The 23547-nt window shown below is 50.7% G+C and overlaps 5 protein-coding genes across 7 annotated transcripts; 2 read left to right on the top strand and 3 right to left on the bottom strand.

The window, feature by feature from the left end:
* Nucleotides 1-2355: 2355 nt before the first annotated feature.
* LOC112889759 lies at nucleotides 2356-3135 on the bottom strand. Its single transcript, XM_025956531.1, has one exon. The coding sequence runs from the start codon at nucleotides 2827-2829 to the stop codon at nucleotides 2530-2532; it is 300 nt and encodes a 99-aa protein (XP_025812316.1). The 5' UTR covers nucleotides 2830-3135; the 3' UTR covers nucleotides 2356-2529.
* A 2666-nt stretch (nucleotides 3136-5801) lies between these two features.
* On the top strand, nucleotides 5802-6695 carry LOC112888419. Its single transcript, XM_025954629.1, has one exon. The coding sequence runs from the start codon at nucleotides 6145-6147 to the stop codon at nucleotides 6409-6411; it is 267 nt and encodes an 88-aa protein (XP_025810414.1). The 5' UTR covers nucleotides 5802-6144; the 3' UTR covers nucleotides 6412-6695.
* Nucleotides 6696-10057: 3362 nt separating this feature from the next.
* On the top strand, nucleotides 10058-12109 carry LOC112889961. 2 transcript variants are annotated; one of them, XM_025956769.1, is made up of 2 exons: nucleotides 10058-10237; nucleotides 10328-12109. In XM_025956769.1, exon 2 carries the CDS (start codon nucleotides 10356-10358, stop codon nucleotides 11793-11795), a length of 1440 nt encoding a protein of 479 aa, XP_025812554.1. In that variant the 5' UTR covers nucleotides 10058-10237; nucleotides 10328-10355; the 3' UTR covers nucleotides 11796-12109. The 2 variants fall into 2 exon arrangements, with proteins under 2 accessions (XP_025812554.1, XP_025812553.1); XM_025956768.1 differs by having other exon boundaries at nucleotides 10325-12109.
* Nucleotides 12110-13472: 1363 nt separating this feature from the next.
* LOC112889671 lies at nucleotides 13473-16237 on the bottom strand. Its single transcript, XM_025956417.1, has one exon. It carries the CDS (start codon nucleotides 15361-15363, stop codon nucleotides 13621-13623), a length of 1743 nt encoding a protein of 580 aa, XP_025812202.1. The 5' UTR covers nucleotides 15364-16237; the 3' UTR covers nucleotides 13473-13620.
* Nucleotides 16238-17699: 1462 nt separating this feature from the next.
* Nucleotides 17700-23192, bottom strand: LOC112889922 (external alternative NAD(P)H-ubiquinone oxidoreductase B1, mitochondrial). 2 transcript variants are annotated; one of them, XM_025956727.1, is made up of 11 exons: nucleotides 23081-23192; nucleotides 22873-23008; nucleotides 22304-22568; nucleotides 21752-21958; nucleotides 20305-20555; nucleotides 19793-20012; nucleotides 19583-19687; nucleotides 18972-19244; nucleotides 18752-18876; nucleotides 18367-18486; nucleotides 17700-18155 (listed from the first exon to the last, which is right to left on the bottom strand). In XM_025956727.1, the coding sequence occupies exons 2-11, from the start codon at nucleotides 22971-22973 to the stop codon at nucleotides 18068-18070; spliced, it is 1755 nt and encodes a 584-aa protein (XP_025812512.1). In that variant the 5' UTR covers nucleotides 22974-23008; nucleotides 23081-23192; the 3' UTR covers nucleotides 17700-18067. The 2 variants fall into 2 exon arrangements, with proteins under 2 accessions (XP_025812512.1, XP_025812511.1); XM_025956726.1 differs by having other exon boundaries at nucleotides 22873-23128.
* Between the last annotated feature and the right edge of the window lie 355 nt (nucleotides 23193-23547).

Here is a 23547-nt window from a genome sequence, read left to right as displayed (position 1 = left end):
TTCAGGTTCCTCCTCGGGCCTCCCGCCCAAGGGTTCAGCCGGCGCCGGTGTTGAGCTGCCGTCCGCCGGCGGCGACGGAGACGGGGCTACAGCAGAGAGGGGAAGAAACGGTGTTGACCTTACCAGAAGCAATGAGGCCTCCTCCTCATCCTGGACGACGTGGGCCGCCTCCCTTTTGGGCTTCAGTGGACAATCCCGGGCCCAATGGCCAATTTTGCCACACCGGCGACATTGATCCTTACCCACCTTGCCCATAGAGTTGCCCGGTCCAGTAGACGAAGACGATCCGGAATCGCCGCCTCGGCCTCTTCCGCATCCACGCCTGCCTCCCCGGCGCGCAGAGCTCCCGTCCGCGCCTCCACTGGAGTGGTTCTCGGCCTCCCGCTGCTTCCGACGCGCGTTCCACTCCTCCTCCGTGAGGTACAGCTTGCCGTCGTGGAGCAGCAAAGACGGCGGTCCCTCGAACGACTCCTCCGCCGCCTTGAGTCCCCCGGTCAGGTTCGCCACGGAGAGCGTGGATGTGTCGAGGAGCGTGCGGATCGCGACCACGATCTGCTTGAACCGCGGCGGTACACTCCGCAGCATCTTCTCCACGATCTTGCTCTCCAACAACACCTCGCCGAGAGTTGCGAGGGAAGCTTGCATGCCGGTCAGACGAAGCGCATAGTCCTCCACCGACTCGCCGTCCTTGAACGTGGCGAGCTCGAACTCACGCAGCAGTTGCTGCGCGGTGTTCTTCCTTACACGATCGTCGCCGACGCGCAACGTCTTGATGGTGTCCCATGCCTCCTTCGCCGTGTCCTTGTCGGAGATTGCCGTCGCCAACTCCGGCGGCACGGCGCTGCAGAGCGCGTCGAGCGCCTCGATGTCGTCATCCGAATCAGCGTCGCCGACCTCGATCGCCCGCCAGAGGTGGCGTGCCCTGAGCTTCACCTTCATCAGCCGCGCCCAGTCGGTGTAGTTCGTCTTGGTGAGGACAGGGTAGCTAGTCCCGCCACGCACCTCTCGAACGACCCGCTGGATCACGACATCGCCGCCCTTGGCTCCGCTCGCTCCAGGACTCTCGAACTTTCCGGTCTTCTTCTCGCCTCTTTTCGGCGACGACGGCGGAGTGCCCGTCATCGCCCATTCAATCGCGCGGTGACGATTCCAACAACGAAACCTTGCCGCGATCGATCCCCGGCCCACAACCGGCTCTGATACCACTTGTCAGAGATCGCCGGAGAGACGTCGCTGCCTGCGACGCCGGCGAGCTCAAGAATGCACACAACTCACGCGAACTGCAACGATGAACACGGTCTTGTTTGTGCCGCAAATCTTAACAGCTTTTTCTCCTCTCATCATTGCTTATATATAAAAGGAAACGTAACAACCAACTGGTGTCCATGACCCCGACATGCACGCCACACTCTTCATCGACGAGTGCCATCCCAAACGGCTGGAACGTGGCACACGACGCGCTCCTTCGCGAACTCAGCGCGAGTCAGAGCTCTACAATCTGCATGGCCTAACAACCAGCCATGTGCTGGTACCTAACTAACAGAATGACCTGAGCACAAGAATTATTCAACACAAAATGGGAGGTGTCGTGCAAATGTCCCGGGCCGGCGGCACAAAGCCACGCGACGCGCCGGCGTCCGCTAGCTCCGCCGCTCGCCGTGCCCGGCGTTTGCCTTCTTCACTCCTTATTCAGCGAGCGCGGCGCCGCGACGTGGTCTGTGTGGGCTCGCGCGCACGCTGGGTCCGTGCACGGAGGCGGGAGCGTGGCGAATTGAAGAGGAAGGTGGGCGTGGTCACGGCGCGCGCTGGCGGGCTGCGCGTGTCGACGGCCGGCCAGCGGCGGGAACAGCCGCACGGATTCCGTGGTCCGTACCCGCGACGGCGGCGTCGAGGTAGCTCACGAGGCGCAGGCGAGTCGTCGAAGCTGAAGGGCGTGGCGCTCCCGTCCCTCGTCTAGGCCTCGCCACGGCCTTTACCGGCGCCGGCTGCCTCCTGGCGCAAACATGCGACGCAGGGCCAAGGCCGACGGATCAGATCAGGCAGCGCTAACGGTAGAGTGTTCTGCATGTTCAGACTCCATATTGTTTCATGCATTGGAGCATTGCAGGAAGCAGGATCAGGCATTCCTTTTCTGAATAGAAACGAGATCAGAGATTGTTTTGCTGGTTCAGACTTCAGATCGGCCATGCATGAGACAAGTAATCGGCTAATCATTTGGGTTCTGGGCTGTGGTAAGGTCTGAGAGATTGAGGTCAGAAATCTCTGCAAAGAGTAATATGTAGTTCGAAGATAAATCACAGATCTGTCAGCAGGCTGCTGCATCTACATGTTTGGATTGGTTGGACACGCATTAGGTAACTACACCGCAAATCCTTTCAATTCCATTTGTTCATCCAACAATTCCCATCGGGGCATCAGAGGCCGGACGGCGTACATGCAAATTTGCAGATACATCTCGGCATGAGTGAGCAAGAAGAAGAGATCAAAATCCCACACGACGTGTGTACAAGAAGAAAGAAACAATCCCAATCAATTAGGGCCCCAGCAGACGAGGTGGTACGCCTTGCTCAGCTTCTCCTCCTCCATCCGCCTGGTCCTGGCGCCGGCCCTGGCGGCGGCGGCGCTGCTGCATCCCGCGGTCTGGGACGACGACAGGGAGACCGGCACGGCGCGGCCGGTGACCTTGGCGGCGGCCGCGCGGTTGTAGAGCGACCGGATCGCGTAGTCCCACCGGCACAGCCCCGCCTGGTCCTTGAGCGCCTCCACCACGCTCATGCTCGCCGCCACCACGAACGACGCCGCCTTCTTGGTCACCGACGACGCGCTCATCCTCGCTCCGGGCTCGGTCGAAAAGGCTTCCCCTTTTCTGGTCGAGTGGACTACAGAGTAGCTTAGCTTGAGGGCTACTTGCTTGCTTCTGAATCTTGGTCAGCTCGTGCTGACACTTTGCGCTGCGGCGACGGCGAGGAGGAGGGAGGGGAGGTGTTTATATATCCGGCGGCCGGCCGGTGGCTGCTGCGGTTGGCGGCAGCGAGGAAGGACGCGGCGGGAGGGGAAAACTGGGGGCTCGGGTCGCTGGTTTCGGCGGGGTGGCCGGCTTAAACTACACCCGGGTTCCCAAAAACCAGGGGTTGAGCCGCGTGGAGCAGAATATTCTGCACTTGCGTTCACTGGAAAAAGAGTGAGGTGCATGTAGTCTGCGTACGCCCGGAACGTTCTCTTACATGATTTTCTTAATTGAGCTGGTTTATTATAAGAAAAACATTGAACTGGTTTAGGATATTTTTTTAGTCGAGTTTCACCAGATCATTTTTGGAACAATGGGTTTCACTCTCACCTGATTGGCTTGCAGAACGTTATGCGTGATCGAGGCCCTGTGTGCAGTGGCAGATCTAGCATGCGAAGACACAGGAAATTTATTTCCCTCTTCTTTTTCCTCCCTTATCTTTTTTTTCTTCTTCTTCCTTTTTTACTTCTTCTCTTCTTCATTCATAATTAAAAGTTACTAAAAGTATTTTGGAGGCTTCATACGAGTAGGGGGCTCCAGGCCCCTACCCCCACGCTAAATCCGCCTCTGCCTGTGAGGCAGAAGAGCTCCACACTCGTGAGTAGAGAGCATCGCTCTCACTACATGGCGCATGGTGTTTGTCGGAAGAATTCTCCAGCCGGGTGGCGGAAAGCACCCGCCTAATCCTAGTTAAGGATGGGTTTGGAGGAGACTTAGGAGCGCTCAATCGGTGGACAGATGAACGCAGGAAGGACACGAAGATTTAGAGTGGTTCGGGCCGCCAGAGCGTAATACCCTACGTCCACTTTGGTGATGTATTGGCTGCGTGAGCCTGAATGGAAAGTAGCATAAGCTTGTGTGTGTGCAACCTATCTTCTAACGAGTACACTCTCCCTTTTATAGTACAAGGGAAGCGCTTACACTGTGCGGGGCCCCGACAGGTGGGTCCAGCCTATAGGAGCCTGTTCTATGGGAGATGTGGAGATCTTCATCTCCAGCTCCTCTCCGTAGTCTTCTCTATCGGGAAGTTGACGTGCGTATCCACCACTAGGATATGGCCGTGTACAGCCTTGTCTTGTACAGTGTCCAGTGTCAGCGTTGTCCAACAGTGAAGCCATGCTGTCACTGTTGGGATGTAACCTCCTGTCAGGCGGTGAAACAGCACTGTCCTGTTGCGTACGCACTGTCGCAGCGCACGCCTTGGTTCGCCTATTTACAGACCATCATCGCGCACGCAGCGCCGTGACGGGACTGTACACAGTCCGCGCACTGTGCACGGTGATACGACGCGCCGCCTTGGAAACAGGCGGTCTTATACCGTGGTGTCAGCCTACCTGCCCCGTGTGTCAGTGGCAGGCCGCTCTTTTTGACTTGGGCGCGCCCGGCCCAGCTACCGCATTAAATGCTAGTAGCTGGAGAGGTGAACCGCAAGGAGCCTCCAGCCGCAGGCACGCGGCAGGGCCAGCCCCGATCCCTCCGCAGGACGGCACTTGGCAGCGCCGGACCCCTTCCCGGGGGGAGGGGGGTCCGGGCCGCCAAGGCCAGTCGGAGCGGGCTGGCCTGCGATGGGGCGGACCATCACATGTGGCACCCCCGGACCTCCCTGAGGAGACCGGGTCCACAAGAGCTACCCGTGGGCTCTTCCAACCTTCCTGGGGACGCGAAGCCCCCTGACCCGGGGCAGCACGGGGAGGGTCCGGAGACCACGGCCCCGGCTGTCAGGCCCTGGCCGTATGCCACGCCCCCCAGAAGCTGAGGGGGAGATTACGTATTTATGAGTTCTTAAGGACCTGGACACCCTAGCAGGAGGTACCCCTGCCTGCATGTACCGACAGTGTTGGGGTTTGATAAAAAATTAAGCTACTACTTTCGGTCCAAGATATATGCTAAGTTACAACTATATATATGTAGAAAAGTTAAAATAAATTATAAATAGCAACTAATAACAAGCATAATTTACAAAAGATCAAACAAGGGCGTCATAGTTCTTTATTTATCTTTTCAGTTTCCGCGAGACAACACTAGATGGACAAGTATTCTTTTTCCCGTTTGAAGAAGAATAGAGCGGCGAGTATTTTTTTATGATAAAAGAAAGCTGACATGAACTTACGGGTTGACATGAACGATAAGCCAAATGCCAAAAGGTCTCTCAGTTTTTGTTTCAAAAAAGAGGGTCTCTCAGTTCCTTTTCTCAACTTGTTTAGCCTGGATTGGACTCCACCGGCGAGCTGAGCAGTTGCACTTGGAGTTGTGGACCTGCAAGAACTTGCAAATCAGAGGTCCGCGAAACCTGTTTGCTGAACAAAGATGCTGCTCGAGTCTCACACATAGTTTGCACGATCTGCGCGCTGTAAGCCTGACCTGTTACTATCGCCGTTCACACAGAGTAGTCCAGCAGTTTCAAAAATAGTCCAGCGGTTTTTCAAAAAAAAAACATGATGGAATCAACTCTAACACTAACAGCTCACGACACTCGAACCGCTCCGAACCACGCGCTTGATGACCATCAGCCGGTGACCGCGCGTGGTTTCACCGATGTGAAGTGTGCGGGCAGCACGATGCGCCGACAAAGGCGACCCCTACCCGAACGAACGTGTCGCGCCACCGGCCGGTCGTCTCGTGCCCGTGCCCGGTTGGCTGGCTGCCGGGTTGGCCTTGGGAACCTCCTCCGCCGCCCATCCCCCACTGACGCGGACCGAGCCACACGCACAGCGACCTCTCCGGCGCGGCGGCGCCAGGCCACCCACTGGTTCCGGTGGGCCTCCGTCCGGTCGTTTCGCTGGGTTCGCCTTGTCGTTTCCGGCCGGCCGGCCGGCCGCCCCCACGCCACGCGAACGGGCCAAGCCAAAACCGTGGACGCCCTCTCCCGGCCAGCCAACCGTTTTTGCCCCGCGCCGCAGGCGCAGCCCGCACCGCACGCCATCGCCCGGTCTGCCCGTGATCGTTTGGCTGAGAAATTCAAGCAGGGGACTAGTCGACTAGACTATAAAGAAAGATTATCAGGTGGCTAAGCGTACGTAACCAAGCTACTGGTAGCGTTGCGTACCACGAGGGGAGAGGTCGCTGGTGCCAGCGGGAGTCGGGTCTGGTGGTGGCGGCGGGGGTCGCCGGCGACCAGCGGGCGGCGAGCCGGCGGCATGTGCAACGGGCAGGCGTGTTGCGGGCGGGAGCGCGCCTTCCGCGCGTCCCTGCACGACGGCGCGAGGCCGGCGGGCCGGCGCGACGCGCAGGTGGAGGCCGCGCGCGGCGAGGGCGCCGAGACGGTGGTGGCGACGGTGCGCGCCAAGGCGCGCGCGCTGGAGGCCGAGGCCGAGCGGGAGCGGCGGCCGCGGGGGCGGGAGGCGGAGGCCGGGATCGAGCGGGCGGAGAAGCTCATGCACCTGCTCCTCTGGGGACCCAACTGACCGTCCCCGACTAGTCGAGGCCTCGATGGTCTCGTACAACAGTTCGTGCGCATGCTTGGAGTTGTGAATTTGGTTTGAGATTGGCAGACAAGTTTGCAGCTTTTCATCTCCTTGTTTCAGCGTGATGGTACTGTTCATCGTTTGATTTCGTTGCATGAAAAATACAAAAACTAGAATTATTTAGAGTTCAAGGGCTGAGAGATGACGCTCGAGGGCTTGCTTGTATCGTTGGGCTGTCTGTTCTGTAATCGACGGGCTGAGTGATGGTAAATTTGTAATCCGTATCCGTAATTCCACGACGAGAAGGGCCATTGGGGAATATGGGGAAAGTGTGGGCAGCGTCGCGGTAGAAGCCGGCGCGCGAGACGATCAGCAACCAGCGGGCGTCGAGAAGGGAGCCGAGAGGATGACGAGATGTGAGGCGGCGAATAGCTCTGCGATGGCTGAGGAAGACGAAACCGCGGCGGCGGCTCAGGAGGACCGCATCTCGGCGCTGCCGGAGGGTTAGCGGCTGCGCATCCTGTCCCCGCTTCCAACGCGACGTCCAGGATGTCGCGACGAGCCGACGATTCATGTTCGTGGAAGGGGGAGGAAGCGGGCTGAAGCTCACCAGTTCATCCGCGGTTGCGGCGACCGAGGGCCGCGATTCACACGCTCGTGATCCTTCTGGGAATGCCAAAGCGACCTACGAGGGCGGCCGCTCTGCGGAGCCTCCGCCGCCGGTTTCCTTCCGCCCCCGCATCGCCGCCGGCAGGTTCCAGTAAATTTTACAGATAACCCCTTAATATTTTCATAAAACCCCCTAAAATGATCGCGGCCCTTCTTTTTACAATAAAACCCCTAATATTAATCGCGATCCGAAGTTTTACAAAAATCCTCAAAATATTTGCAGATTAGTTCCCTCGTTTCTCGTCCGCCGGCGCCGCCACAAGCGGCCGGAGTTCTGGTGGTGGAGTATTGCAAGGCGCCCCCGGCCGCGCGCCGCGGTGGCGCGATAAGGACCAGGCCGCCGTCGCGATGCGGTTCCCGCCGCCGGCCGTGAATCTCGCAGGGTGCTATGCGATATCAACAGGGTGGACAAGCGCATCGTGCCGTGGGTGCTCGGCCTGCTCGAGCACACGCGGCCGCTGCGCCGGGAGAGCTAACCACTGCTGCACGCGCCGCAGAAGATCCCGACGCACGGTGGATGATGGGGGCGGTAGCCACGGCGGAAGGTAGGAGAACATTAACGGATCTCCGCTGCTGCAGCGTCGCCCTCTTGGTCCGTCCACTATGATGTCTTGTCTCACTTCATTTGGATTATCCAGTTCCATTTCAACTAGTTTGTCCTGTTTTGCAAAGGTTTTATCATGAATTTTGTTTTGTAGAGAATTCATGCCTCGGCTCATTCCGAGTCAGCTACTTGCTTGACCAAGTTGAGGAATTTGCCGAGCTTAGGAGAGCGCCAGCTGCTCATATTTGCAATGGACAGCACCAATCTTGCTAAATTCAGTGCTCTTGGTCAGCGCTTGCTGTATTGCTGCTATCTGTTTCCTAGTGTTTCTGAATGCAAAGTATTTGTAGCTGCAGCTCCCGACAAGCAGCCATGATACCTTCTTGCACATTCAATTCCTTGGAGAGGAAAATGAGCGGGATCAAGTCATGAAGAGCTATCAGAGTAAGATGAGACAGAGGAAGAGTTATTAGAAAAAGGAACTTTTAAGAGAATATACGCCAGAGGAATCAGATGGGAACACTCGGAAACGACCAGATAGATACCGTCTTGTTTTCTGGACAACTATTGTGTTTGAAAAAAAGATTCAGCAGCTGCTCAGATAATTCGAAGCTAATCCGATCCTGCTGCAATCCAGCCAGTGCGTTCTGGTGTTTTTGCCAGGATTTAGTTTTCCATCACTTGAATTGTACCACAGTACCAGGTCACAAGCAAAAATTTGTCCAGTGGGATATGTTGGCTCCCTGTCCATGTGTTTACTTGAAAGTAATCCTGAAAGAATGATTGTCAACGCAATAAGATTCTTTTGGTCATTAATGCATGAAGTGTTGGCTGTATCCCCTAGGCATTTTGTTCTAATTCTTAAGCCTCTCCCACTCCCCCCCCCTGTTGTTTAATCAAGCCACCTTTGTCTTGCTTTGTAGCGCCATTCTTGAAGGAAACATGGTTATCTTGGTTTGTTCTGTTTTGAGTGCACATTATTCTTTGTTGCAGGAGCAGAATGAATCAGAATGCAGCACAACAGCTGGACAAGAGAAATCCCATAAAAGTACTGCAAAGAGGCCACATGTGAAATGCATGAATTCCTGCAGAACTGAATGTTCACTGCGAAATTCTTACACTCCATCTGGAGAAAGGAAAATTCTGGCAAGTAAACTCATTTCCATCCAGTGCAGCAATTCATGAAAGCCTTCTTCCCTTGTCATTATATATATGCTTGCATCATTCTGTACCCGACCTAAGTCGCGTACAGACAGTGTACCATGGAGTTGAACTGGCATGAAGCCTGGAAACTGTACCCGAAGCCCCTAACGATCTTTTAGTTGGACTAAATTGTACTGACAGAGAGTGATTCTCTGTGTCTGCTGTTTGGCACTAGTATGCTGATGCTCTGCAGTCTGTGGGCTCGTCTGTCCATACGTTCTACTGTAAATTCAGCTCGGTTCTGATCGTTCCTGAGTGAGCAGGCCAGATGCCAAGGTAGCGCAACGGCCGGTCGGCCGGACGTGCGCAAGGGGCGGGGCCGCGGGAGTGCAGCGCAGGCGGGCCCGGCTGCCCGGCTCGCGGCGTGCGAAGCCGCAGCAACGGTAGCCGGCAGCCGCGGCCGGCCGGCACGCGCCAAGGTTGGTCGAGCGCTGTCTGGGCCCCATGTTCTCCACACATTCCTGAAAAACTGAAGAACGTCTCGTCTTCCCCTGTAAAGCTGTCTTTTGAAGAGCTTTTCCGATGCACGCTGCTCCACTTTTGTTGAAACCTTGAGGAGTCGGTGCGTCTTGCTGGTGGTCGGGGAAAGCTGACGGTAGAATAGAAGAAATCATGACGTAGCTAGCGGTAAAAGTAAAACTGGCTAGCATTGTGCTCACGGGGGTTATTTGATTTCGGTATCGTCCTAGGATCCTCCTCGCTCCCACGTCCGAGCAAACGGCGGGAAAAGGACCCGTGCGCTCCACGGCGCTGATTCGAACGGGAGCGCAGTTCTTGATGCCTCGGCCAAGGGAATGCAGAGACGTGAGCGGGAAGAGACAGATTCTCTAGTTTCCCCGAGAAAATGGACAAAAACTCAGGGCCAATAATATGAATTTTCTAGTGCTCCTCACCGTTCAGCTCTCAAGTCGCAGCAGTGACGGCAGATCGTTTCTCGGATTCCTTCTCAACATATTTTTCGAGATGGAAATGATTTCGTCGGAAAGAAAAATGCCAATGACTCGGATGGCGGAGGTTGTTAGGTGGGGGCGCTGCTCGAGGGCGCTGGCTCGCTGCAAGCCGGCAACGTCCCTCCCTCCCGTTCCCGTCTACCAACGTGCCGCCTGCAGCCGGGCCCCACGGCGCCTGCGCGTGTAATTCCCCCCTTTTTTTTCTGAAAACAATTCCACTTGCAATAATACAAAGCGCGGCGCTCCCCTTCCGCTCCCGAGTCCCAACGGTCGAGTGGCACCCCCGCCTCATAAACCCTCCTCCTCGTCTTTCCCCGCATCGCGTTCCCCCCAATTCGCCCCGCAAATTTCGAAAAATCCGCCACCTAATCCGACGACCTAATCGCGCCTCAGGTCACGCGAGGGGAGCAGGAATCCGCGCTCGTCGTCTCCGCCCATCGGATCGGTCGATCGATTCAAGGTATCTGTCCGTCGCGCCCCCGATTTCGAATTCGCTCCTTGGCCCATCGCTTGCTCCCCTGATTGATCTCTGAGCGCGCGGCGGCAGAAGGCGCGGGAGCTCCTCTTCGGCGGCCGCGATGGAGGAGGACCCGCTCATCCCGCTTGTGCACGTGTGGAACAATGCCGCCTTCGACCACGCCTCCGCGTCCTCCTCCGCGTGGCACGCCCACACCGCTGCGGCCGCGGCGGTGGCGAGCGTCAGCGAGGGGGACAAGGAGAACCACCGCCCGGAGCCCGAGGCCGCGGACGTCGACGCGGAGATCGACCACATCGAGGCGGAGATCCTGCGCCTCTCCTCGCGGCTCCACCACCTCCGCACCTCCAAGCAGCCGGAGCCCAAGCGCGGGGAGGCCGCGCCCGCGCGCGCGGCGAAGGCGGCGGCGCGGCCCCGGACGCGGGGGCTCAGCATGGGCCCGCTCGACGTCATCGCCGCCGCCAACCCCAACCCGCCGCTCCTCGGGAAGGAGCCGCCACGCGCCGCGCAGGGCCTGAAGCCGATCAAGCCGGCTCCGGCGCCGCGGGGCAGGGGGTTCAGCCTCGGGCCCCTCGACATCATCGCCGCGAACCCGAGGGTCCCCGCCGCCGCCGCGCCGCAGAGGAAGGTTCATGGCGAGGGCGGGATCGCGCGGCCGATCCTGAAGCCGATCAAGGAGCCCCCCGTGCAGCGGCGCAGGGGCGTCAGCCTCGGGCCCTTGGAGATCCATCACGGCGTCGGCAGCAAGCCTGGGGCCGCGGCGGCGGCGCGGGTCAAGCCGTTCTCCAAGCTCAGTGCCGTTCGAGAAGAAGGCCAACATTCCAAGCAGCACGCCGTCCCCTCTAGACCGTGGCCATCCAGCAATGCCAGGCAGCCACTGGATGCCAAGCAAGGGGCCGCGCCAAGCAGAGCCAAGGCGAGGGGCGGGAGCATGAGCCCCAGATCCAGGAGGCAGTCCACTTCCAAGGCTGCAGAGACAAGGGGAGTCAACGCCAAGGCTACAGAGACAAGGGGAGGCAACGCCAAGGCTACAGATACAAGGGGAGGTAATGCTGCAGTAGCGGTAAACAAGGTGGCTGATGAGCTCAAGCCCAAAGCTGTGGTCAATCACGCGGGCAATGCAGCCGTTGTGAAGAGGCCGGCGGGGAGTTCCAAGGTCAGGGTCGTCCCGAGCCGCTACAGCCTCACGCCTGGCTCGTCCCTGGCAGCTGGAACACAAGAGAAGCGGCGCAAGCAGTCTCTCCCGGGATCAGCTGGTGGTGCAAGCCAAAGGGAGGAGATCAGAGCAAAGCTTACTGAGCAGTTGAATGATGAGCTGTCTCCTGAAACCATTGCAAAGGTTGCAGTGCTACTTCCAAGGATCAGGACCATGCCGCCTTCTGATGAGAGCCCACGCGACTCAGGTTGTGCCAAGCGTGTTGCAGATTTGGTTGGGAAGCGATCCTTCTTCACTGCTGCAGTGGACGATGGCAATGCCGTTACGCCCTTCCAGGCACGGGTGCTTGAAGTTGAATCACCCGAGGCAGCAGAAGAAGAAGCTTGAGAATTTTGGTATGATAAATTCCTTCCAACAGCTCGGCTCCCCTTCTTCATGAGTGTTCGAAGTGCTTGCTTGACTTGAGCTTGCATATGGGTGAGGCCTTTTTGCAGGGTGCTACTACATAGTCTACTGTTACATTCATATCATAATCTCATGTCCTATTTCTTTTGTTGAGACTTTGCTAGTAAATGTACGTTGACTTGCGAAGAGAGTGAAAGGTCTCTGCTCCTGTGGGTGTTTTGATTTGTAAGTGTGTCCTCAGTTTGATGAAGTACAGGATCATGGTATGGTTTATAATATTCTCTCTCTTTTTGTCCTGTTTTGCGTAAATTGGTCTGGAATGCAACTGGATATTCTGCTCAGAAGATTGATGAATTTCGCCTTTATAATTTTATATGTGCAAATAAGTGGCCAGTATCAGTGACACTAAGGTTCCCTGTACATCCACAACATAGACAGCTAGGAATGCCACATCTTTCTCCTGAATATTGTACCCGAACCATGCATGTTTAACTGTAGTTTTAGTTCTTCTCCAGTTCATGCACAATGGACTGATGAGAAATATGAAACATCTGAGGAAACTGCGCGTTCCGGTACCACATTTTTTTTTCAGCAGTAAAAAAAATGACTACGCAAACCATGAACCCGAATTCACCATTGCTTTCAGCTTGGAGGTATGCAAATAACTATAGAGGTCAGATTGGGCCTGATATTTTGCCGATATTTGGACCACATGCAGAAGCCTGGATCAGTCATTGCTGGATGTTCACGTGCTCATCTTGAATCATCACGGGAACGCCAATATCCAAAGAGTATTAGGAAGAAAACAAGTTACAGATGAACAAGACAACCGGATTTTTTGTCTGAATACTTGCTGATAGTTGTTTCGTATGAAAGTGGTATATTTTAGTGCTAGTCTTGTTTGGCCTGCATTTGTCTACTTTGACATGTCAGTTGTCTACTACTAAATTTCCCCAGTAATAATGTTGCAGGAACCGTTAGTTTGGCTGCTTGCTAACTCCCGTTGCTCCTGTCTTAACAAATTGGTAAGATGCCTAAGCTGTGTTTGGATTATCTACCGACGTAGATGTACTAGTACAGAAGATTGGCTGTTTGATTGCTTGACTTTTTAGCTACATGATAACATACACTCCTATCCTAGCTCATGACAACATAAATTAGAGACTGATGCCTCTGACAAAGTTCTTGAGCTATGGATTATAGTCCTATGTTTGCTGTTGTGCATACAATGCTTAAAGTTGGGACATTGTATCTGCGGATCTGCCAGTATGTGTAACACATTGGCTGCTTCCACTTGCTCCTGACATAACAAATTGGTAGGATGCCTAAGTTGTGTTTGTATAATCTGCCAATGTAGATGTAGTACAGAAGATTGGTTGGTTGACGGTTTAGCTTATGTAATATCATAGACTCCTATCCAAGTTCATGACAAAAGAAATTAGAGACTGATGCTTCTGATGAAGTTCTTGAGCTATGGATTATAGCCATATGTTTGCATGCAATGCTCAAAGTTGGGATATTATATCTGCCAGACCTTGTATATGTAACACAGAAACACTGGATTCAGATCTGCCAGACCTTGCACAAAGTAAGAGTAGATCACAGGTGATTGCAATATAAGAGTGGTGAGGAAGCTTGAATTTAGGACCCGGCGCCTCCAAAAAAAAAGCTTGAATTTAACTGAAGTTGTAATATACATCACAAAGGAATGACACTGATGGATATGTTGAGATTACAAGCAAAGCAAAAACTATGGACATAAACAAACTATAGCTAAATCTTAGTGAAGATAAGGGTTAGAAATAACTTAAACACTCCATATTTTGCTGAAAATGGTTTGCAGTCTGTTAGTAGATAGTTTCCTGACGATCTTCTTGGCGTCGAACTCACCAGAGTCTGCTAGTTCTTTCAGGCTGCAGAAGTGCTCTGATGTCACAATTTTCTTCCTTCCACTGCTGGTCTCAGTCAAGGACATGATAGCAGAGAGGATCAAGTCCTTTGCTATCAACTTACCCTCAGCTGGATCAAGCAGCTGCAGCAGCCTGTCCAAATTATCGCCATCTTGAACAAAAATGGTGCGATTAGGGTGAAGTATCAGTAAGCTGGAAAGCACCTGAGCTGCCATTTCCCGAACTCGACATGATTTTGCCCCAAGCAAGCTTGAGAGGGCACTAAAATACCCTGCTCTTCCCATCATCCTGTTGTACTCCTCGGAAACTTCAGAGAGATGCCTCAGGATCTTGAGAGTGCATTCGAGAACAGCGTATTCGCCATTGTTGAGGTAGAAGAGCAGCCAACCAAGAACATCCGAGCTGATGAGGTCATCTAGGGAGTTTGCAGAGAAGAAGCAGAAGAACCAGATGGCTGCAAGAGCAACCTCCCTGGCCTTGTATGAGTATGGAAGGTCAGGGTATATCAACTGAAGGAGTGACTGGATCACCCCCATGCTGACGGCTTCCTCTCTGACATCGGCGTCGTCCAGAGCCATGGCATGGAGCAATTCGACGGCGCCGAGCTTGCGGACCTCTTCCTTCTTCTGGGAGAGCTTCACCAGCTCCGTGACCACCCCTTGCTCCACCATGAACATCTTCACTTCCTCCACCCGGCTCAGGTTCCTCAGCACTGCAAAAGATGAGCTGATCAGCTTGCTGCTGCTGCCGGCGTCGGCGCAGGCGTGCAACAGCGTGGTGAGGCCGCCGTGCGCGCAGACGGCCCACACGTTGTCTGAGTTCTCCGTCAGCTCCCTCAGCGCCTGAGCAGCTCTCTCCTTGCCCAGCTCACTGGCCGTGTCTGTGTTCTCCAGCAGCTGGATAAGTGGGGCAATCACCCCTGCCTTAACCAGCATTCCTCTGTAACACTCGGAGCTTGCAACAATGGCGACAGCACCTGCAGCCTCTTCTTGGATGCACGCGTCCGTTGACTCGAGAAACCCGGTGAGAAAGGTGATGCCGTCGTCGATGTCGAAAGCGACAACCTTTGCACACAATTCATCTTCTACCAAGAGCTCTCTAATGGTGGCCAATGCCTGGCTCCTCTGGACCGTGCCACCAATCCTGATCCTGGAGAAGAGATCCTTGAGGTAGAACGTCTTCTCACCTACGCTGGCCTCGACGCCGGGCCTTACGGCAACAATGGCCTTCGACGGCGACGGCATCCCGGAGGAAGCCATCTCCTTGAGTTGCTTCATGTGTGCATCAAGCTTGCAGCTCAGGTTGTCCAGGTCACTCCTCAGACGGAGCCTTCCACCGTTGTATGACCCCTCGCTGCATTGAGAAGCAACAGCCTGGATGTTCCTCACTGTTGCTGAAGCCGACTGCAGAAGCTCGAGCAACACAGGATGCTCCTCGTCATCGCCGTTGCTGTCGACGCCGAAGCTGCAGCACAATGAATTCAGGCTGCAGCAGAGCTGTTGAAGCTTGTCTTTGATGGATTGCCACTTCGCTGGGAACTGTGAGACAGAGCAGGCCAGTGAAGAGGACGCCATGGACATGAGGAGCTCCAAAGCCTCACCATGGCTATTGCCTTCTGGTGCTTCCAAAGCCTCTCCCATCTCTGCACTCTAACTAGGTCAGCTGATCACCACCACAAGAACACTCTCTTACCTATGTAGTAGCATTCATCTTGGGGAGCCTCTTGGGATTGGGAGCTTGATTGAGATGCTATGTATGCATGCTGGTGGCTGGTGCAAGGAGCTGGGACAAATGTTAGTTTTGTACTGGCATCTAGTCATCTACTGGTAGCCAGTGCACGCCACTACGGGGGCAGATGGTTAGGCTGGTTGGTAGTGCACGGCACCAATCTCTGATCTGGCCTCTAGTTACCCCTGCCATGCAACCTCCTGTTGGTTTCTTCCATTGGAATCTGGTTGCGCTCTCTGTCAATCCGTTACTATCTTCAGCTTCAACTCTGGCTTGGTCACTTGTTTTCTCTGTCTTGTTGCAACCATACCAGTTATTTTGTACTTACCGGCAGCTAAAAAGCTTAGTTTACTCACCTTGAACTTTTGTATTGTTAGCATATAACTGCACATTGCTGCAATGAGAGCAGTGGAATGGAATGGGATGAATGATGGCTTGGATCAGTGGGTTGGGTGAGTGTGCAGAAAGAGTTAAAAGGATGCTGAATACACTTTGGCTCATCATCTCCATGGGATATAATGGAGTCATGAACTACAGTTGAGTTGGTGATTATGCAGTGCCCCTGCTCATCATGAATTAGGAGGCCAGCATCAAGTAGCTTTCCGGGAGTAAAATAAGGGCAGCAAAAGCTTTACGCTTGTCTTTCTGTTGGTGGTACCCATTGGCAGGCAGCTGTTGTGTCCCGGTGATTCATGGAAGCTGTCCTGTTGGGCACCTAACCTGCCCCGTAGCAACGTATGATACTTGAAGGTAAAGTCACAGTACAGCAACAGCAACGAACTCTATTTTTCGTAATAAGCTTATCTAATGCCAAAAAAAATCCCATTTGCCACTTAATACCATCACGACAGAATTTTATTACTATGAGATATATGTCCATGTATACCATAGTACGACACTAGTCGCGTAGATTTTATTATATAATAAAATGAATTTATTTAGTGGCATGTACTGCATGAAATTGACTAAATTCCAAATGGCAATATTTTTTCTAACACGCAGGAGAGCTGCGCAAATTACAATACTCCATTCTATAATATTTTTTGTTTAGTGTTTTTTTTTCCTTATTGGCTTGTGAATGCATGATCTGGGCCAGCACATGCGGCGAAACAAAGGCACTGGGTCCAGCTAGGCTAATCAAGTTCACAAGTGCGTGCAAATCTAGTAAGGTACACTAAGGACTCTTGGGCTTCAAGCTTGGAGATGACTTTGAGAGATTTTATTTGTGAGAAAGGATTAGAGGATGAGCCCTACATGTTCTTGATTTTAATGATTTTTCTCCCTCATGTGATGAAAAAGGCAGCAGACATGCATTGATGTGGTTGATGTAGATGCACATCTGTACCATAACTTTTGTCATAAAAGGCAGTAGTAGAAGACAACCTTCTTAGAGGACGATGGTACCTTGTGAGTACTTACCAAGATGCCAAAGTAACATCACAGGATGAAGTGACCATGGATCTGACTTGCAAAATGCCTCCTGTATTTTCTCCCTCGGCGATGTACGCTTACCGTGCTATAGTACCGTTGCTTTGTCCAGTACTCGCCGGATTCAGTAAAAGAAAAAAAGAAGACGACAATCATGTCATGTTTCAATGCAAAAGAATTCATGAGAAACAAATAATAGCACAAAGAGGGTCTCGTGGATCTTGTTCGCAGTTTTCTTTTACAAAAATAAAAATAAAAGAGATCTAAGAAGCTTGAACGGTTTCTTCCTGTAAAGTTTCCTAGTTGACTCAGGAACTACACTGCTCAGTGTTGTTATGGTAAATGGAACCAGAGGGAGAGGAACCTGTGCAGTTGTTGAATTGTGCATGATCTGCGAGCTGCTCTCAGCTCAGGTAAATCCGACAGGTGGTTATTGTAAGCTTACAACCGGTAATAACTAACGGCCGAATAAAGAGGGCGTACAGCACGTGATTGCCAAGGGCCAGCTGCAGCAGAAGAGGCCGGCGTAAGCAGCAAAATGGACCACTCGCCATTCCACTGGCCGGCGAGACAGAGGACCACGCATACGCATCACCATGCGTAGAGGCTGGAGAACATGGCCACACCATGTGGCGTAGGTGTACTGCATCCCATGGACACCCTTGAGGCAGACATGCCGTTATTGCTGGCAGTATTAGCCTGTTAATGGAGGTGAAAACCGAAGATGATCTGGGGATGGTCACATTGCTGAGCTCTTACCCTAGTCCACAACATGAGACGTGCAGCAACAATTCATAGCACAATGACCTTGCACGACAGGTAAGTAAATTTCTCCACAAACTAATTCTTTCAGAAAAAAAAATTCTCTACAAACTGTCTCGCGACAATTTCATATGGAACAGCTCAATTTCCTGCATCAGTAATCAGATTCCATGTTCCAAACGTGGCTACAGTGACGGCTAAAAAGCGACCTCATTGTTCCAGATCTGCTTCACATGCTGAGAGCCAGATGGCAGGAGCAAAGGAACACCGTGCATCATACAGATAAGAGCAGCAGTTTGGTTGGCAGGAAGGACCTAGAGAGGGGCAAGAAACAGCTTTGCTTGCTCAAGCTCCAGCAGATCATCAATCATTATTCAGCAGAATTCCCTGTACAGAAGGAGGCCGGTGCACTCGGTTCGTGCGGCGCTAAATTCGGCTTGAATCCCTCCCAAATATGAACCTGCGAGTCCAGTCGGAAACCACCAGCATCCTTGTGCGCCAGCTCACTTGCTTGCTGGGTATTAGGAAAGAGAACAATGATAGTGAGTTAGGACAAAGAGTTGGCACAAAAATGACTTGTGAGGAGCAAGGCCAGATTCATGATGGAAAGGATAAGGCGGTGGCTGAACCAGAGAACAGCAACAAGCAAGCACAATGAGGGGTCGTGCTTTGTTCAGTCAGATGGATTGTGGATGATGAGAGCACACTCGAGAGCGAGTTCTTACCTGGCATACACAGAGTACCAGAGCCACTGAGTGCTGTGGCCCATGGAAACCCAATCGCCTGGGAGCTCTGCAGCAGCTTGTTCTCCACCCAAGGGTGCGAATTGACCCAAATGCTTGTACCTTAAAAGAAAAGGCATCCAAAAGATGAGCAAGCAAAGAATTCAGAAATAAGATGAGAGCTAACAATATCAGTATAAGATTATACGTCGAAAACTATTTTTGAAGGTTATATTTGGTTAGCAACCATTTTCATGGGATAGTCAGTGTACGAACAAGTTCTGAACTGACCAGCTTTCATGATTAAAATAGATCTTTGTTAATTAAATATGACATATCATGCAACTATCCGGTTATGACTTTTGGGTGTGAACAGAAAGCTAAATACCTGAATGGACGGAAAAAGTGACGTCCCGACTCCCCTGTCATGCGTAATGGGCCTTCCGGATGCTCTTTGCATTTTTCCATTTTGTTAAAACATTCAGCAAGATAGGATCCTTGTTGTGCAGCGACCTGGAAAATATTGAAGAATTGGCTGTTCACAAACCATGAAATTGTCTGTATTATATAACATAAATAGATGACTTGCACAGTGCAATAGACAGAACCTGAGCTGTTGCTGGAGCACTTTTCACTTGGGAATCGACATGGCTCAGAGCTTTTTTGAACTCCTCTATATCAACCACCATCGATTCCTTGTGAGAATCACCTATTGCACCTTTTATCAAATCCGCAATATCGAGCATGTGCATACTTTTCATATAGAGCTCTACTTGTGGATATCTTATACAAATATCTTCCAAAACGTCATTGATTTCTTTTAGTGTTAAAGTGCCAGAATTGTCCTTATCTGCCATTTTGAATACCATTGAAATATCATCCTAGAAGCATAGAAACAGATAGGTCAGAGCAATTTGCTGTTTTTTTTTTGAAAGGAGAACATCTCAGCTTTTATAGAGAGCAAATGAGTTTACAGAGTACAGACAGTCAGAGGGATTTGCTGTTGAAATAATCAAATAACATATGAGCTACAGAATGGTAGATCCCAAACATCGAAGTTATCTAGCAGTGAACCTATTGATATGTACATTCATGATTTACAGAGTACAGCCTTCCTAGTGCAGTAATGTGACTGGTATGACTTTTATGAGCTATCGAGTTGGAAAGTGAGAACAGCAGGCTTTATCTGTAAATACAGGATTAAAGGCTCTACACATACCATTATTTTTCTTTGACTAACTGTTGCACAGTCACCAATTGCATAGACACCTTCACACTCACGAACTCTTAACCATTCATTAGTAGCCAAGGCACGCCGATTAGTCTGTTCAAGGAGAGAGATACATTCACAAAACTTTGGAGCTATACTATTTTGGAGCAGGACATAAATGGGTAAGCTGGTAATAAAGGCTTAAAATGAGATTCAAACCTGCCCGATTTGTTGCATGAAATCCATGATGACAGGACGAGTACCAATACCAGCAGACCAAACAGCCATCCCATATGGCACTGATACATCCTCACCAACTGATTTGCTCTTCATTGAAATCAAATCATCAGAGACCCTTACCACTCTGAAGCCTGTAGCCACTTCGATGCCATCCCTCTGGAACTTTTCTTCAGCAAATGCAGCAATTCTTTCGTCAAACCTATATAGCAGAAATAGAGATTCAGCTCATGGTAAACATGAAGGGGACAAAGAAAAACAAAAAATATCCTGCTGAGGTTACATCAGAAATGGATTTTGAATCAGCTAGTGTTCTTGTTTTCATCCAATTCTAAATGATAGCTCTTGTAAAAAAAATATCCAACTGCAACTGTAACACACTAGCCATCTTGGAGGTTTTCTTATCCAAAGCACACAGGACCATTACAGCAACATGCGAGAAAAAGATGGCAATTACTGCAACAAGACTATATAATAAGCCCATAGAATCTTACATATTCAATATATGTTCTCCCGATTGAATAATTGTTATCTTCACCAATTCTTGAATGGCAGGGTATAGCTTCACCAGATCTTCAACAAGAAAATCATGCAACTCCGCTGCAAATTCAACCCCAGTAGGCCCACCACCGATAACTACAAAATGTAGAGCTTTTCTTTTCTCCTCTTCACTAATATTTGGAAGCGACGCTTTTTCAAAGCAGTCTATCACACTCCTCCGTATCTTCTGAGCATCCTCTACTTCCTGCCTTTCACAATGTCAAGCGATATCATGACTGAGAAGGTAGAAAATATTTCATAATAGATGACATAGTTAGTACTTAGTAGATCCATGAATGTAAATCTTCAAAAAATGGGCATAAAGATACTGAAAACATAGACTGCACTAAGAGCAGGGTTGCATAGCAGGGACATTCAGAGGATGCAATGACATTGAGCAGGTGCGCCACAGGAATGTTAATATGTGAAAAAGAATACCTGGGTCACCTTACCTTAACATAAGTACCTAACAGTACAGCTACATGAAGCTGGAGAATCATATATATGTTCCAATGTGTGTACACTACATCATGCCAAATAGTTCCATTTAAAAGCTTTGGATCTATTGCATGATTACAACTTGACAGATTCTTTCATGCGATGAAATATATAAGTCAAAGCAAGATCTAACATTTGCAGTAACATTGTCCTGTTAGGCACAAAAATGTCATTTCACACAAGGTTACATGATTGTTTTCTCAAAGAAAAATAGGCATTTTGGTCCCTCAACTTTGAGCTGAAGGTCAAGTTCGTCCCTCAATTTCCAAATTGGCCAATATGGTCCCTTAACTTTTGTTTTGAGGTCAAACTCGTCCATGTGTTTATATTATACTCCATAATAACATGAGATAAATGCAAAAAGTCCTTTTTACCCTTGGTTTCTTTTTTCCCTCCTCAATTCCAACTGTTTGTGTCATGTTCGCTCAACTTTCCGCAATATTTTATATGGTGGTACGTAGTTATGCAAAAAGTAGCTCTAACTTTACTCTCCATGCATCCACAATACAATATGATGCATGGATAAATAAAATTTTATGTTCCGAATTAAACACTTGTGATATTCAGCTCTTAAATAAATTTAGAAGGGAATGAGCTAAGGTCAAAGAAGATTTTTTGCATAAATCTCATATTATTATGGAGTATAATATATTAATATCAGCATAAGGATGAGTTTGACCCAAAAACGAAAGTTGAGGGATTATATTGGCCAATCTAAAAGTTGAAGGATGAACTTGACCCTCGGCTCAAAGTTGAGGGACTAAAACGACTATTTTGCCTTTTCTAAATCAAAAGTCTCATAACAACGTTATAGAAAGATCAACTAGAATAATTACAGCTTAGAGTTGATATATGAATCATAACAGAATATGCAAGAGTATTGGATATTGTAGAGAATTTTACCTTCAAGAAGTGGCAGTGCTCCAATACTCCAGGAGTGTTAAATGTATTTACATTAGCTCCAAGAGCAACAACTAAGTAATCATAATCAAGCATAAAATCGCCATTCCCATCAAGATTAGTTCCAACAGCTGAACGGCAGTGTACAGTTTTTTTACTTGCATCAATCTTGAAACACTCAGCTTCACAAAATGTAACATCCTTACTTTTCTACAAGAGAAGAACAAGAACAAGAGAACAGTCAGTGTGTCACTTCGTCAAAATACCACCTCTGAACTAGCAGAGAAAGTGAATGAACATCAGTGAGGCACCCAAAGTATCAAGGTATGCATTTCCTCCAGTAAACAAGATATGGCGTTTTTGTCATTTCGATGTCAATGCTAGCCACCTTTTTTGGGATGGAGGGATTATCACAGATCCACAGCTATTCGACATAAGCCAAGATATATAAATAAGAAGGGCATACCCGAAATGGTTTATGTGTAGCAGAACAAAGAAACATCACGCCATTGCTTTCAGCATACAGGGGGCACATAATCAATTAGAAAAAAGTACCTTCTCAAACATCCGCCTTATGGGTTCAATAATGCTGCGTGGCTCGACAGTCCCACATGTGACACTTGGAAGCAGAGGTGTAAACGCGAAGTAGTTACGGGGCGATATGACCTTCACTTCATACCGGGAGCAGTCGAGATTCTTGAGAAACGACGTCCCAGCCCAGCCAGTCCCGAGAACCAGCACCTTCTTCTTGGGGACATCCTGGGATGGCTCCAGAGCACTTTCTGCAGCGGAATCAGCATACGCCACAAGGCCTCCGCCACTGCAAAGCCATAGCAAATCTTTTAGGTTGCAAATGCAGCCCAAATACAAAGCTAGGTTTAGGATAATCAAAGTGAAATCTTGGGACCAAACCAAACGCGTGGATGCAGAAAGGGTCTGTTCCTAAAAGTTCAGTAGATGATGCCCCAAAAGACAAAGAACATGATCCCAAAGCCTTCACGATTGACTAAACCAAAAGAAGGGGACAACAGAAAAAGGAACAGTAAATCATGCGACAAAACTTAAAAAAGGAGCAAAAAATCAAGCAGATTTCTAGTGGAAAACGACGGAGGAGGCACCCGCACCTGGCTGCTGTAAGGAGCAGTGCTGCGGTGGAGACGCCGGGGCGCCCGATCCCGTCCAAGAACCGAGCAGCGGCTCGAGAGGTGAAGAAGGAGAACCCCATCTTGCTCGCCTCAGGCCTCACCCGAGTTCTGAATTCTGAACCCCAATCCCAAGTGATCAGCTGGGACAGGAGAAAGCGAGGAGAGTGATGGAAAAGGCAAAGCCTACCCTCTTCTGTCCTTCCTGCCTGAGTCGCTGCTCATTGGTTGGCTTTGGGTATTGTTCTAGATGTGTTGCTGGTTCCTGCAGCCTGTTCTGGGCCTCTCACTTGTCCCAAGAAAATAGTTGAAAATGTCAATGTGGGTAAAATGGTAAATAAATAATGCAGAATTTTCGGATCCGGTACACGTCTGAACTTGCGGAGCCGCGTAAGATCAAACGCGCTGACACGTCACATGCCATCACTAATATAATACACCAGCTGATCCGCATCAACTTCTCTCCCCCGGTGAGTCATGGGCTCCTGGCCCTTCCTGCATTTCTTTACATGACCTGATGACCAGAGCACCAAGTCGTTAATCAATCCACTTCACAAGACACGTCACCCTGGGGTTGCTGTTAGACTAAGGATTCTTGTCTCAGCTAGGTTGCCTAGTGCGTATGTAACATAAACTAACTCAGACCATGGAGTTGGC

The sequence above is a fragment of the Panicum hallii genome, chromosome 4 (assembly GCF_002211085.1).
Source record: "Panicum hallii strain FIL2 chromosome 4, PHallii_v3.1, whole genome shotgun sequence".
Classification (NCBI taxonomy): Eukaryota; Viridiplantae; Streptophyta; class Magnoliopsida; order Poales; family Poaceae; genus Panicum; species Panicum hallii.
Note: the sequence above shows the minus strand (reverse complement) of the source record. Positions and strands in the feature narration are given on the sequence as shown.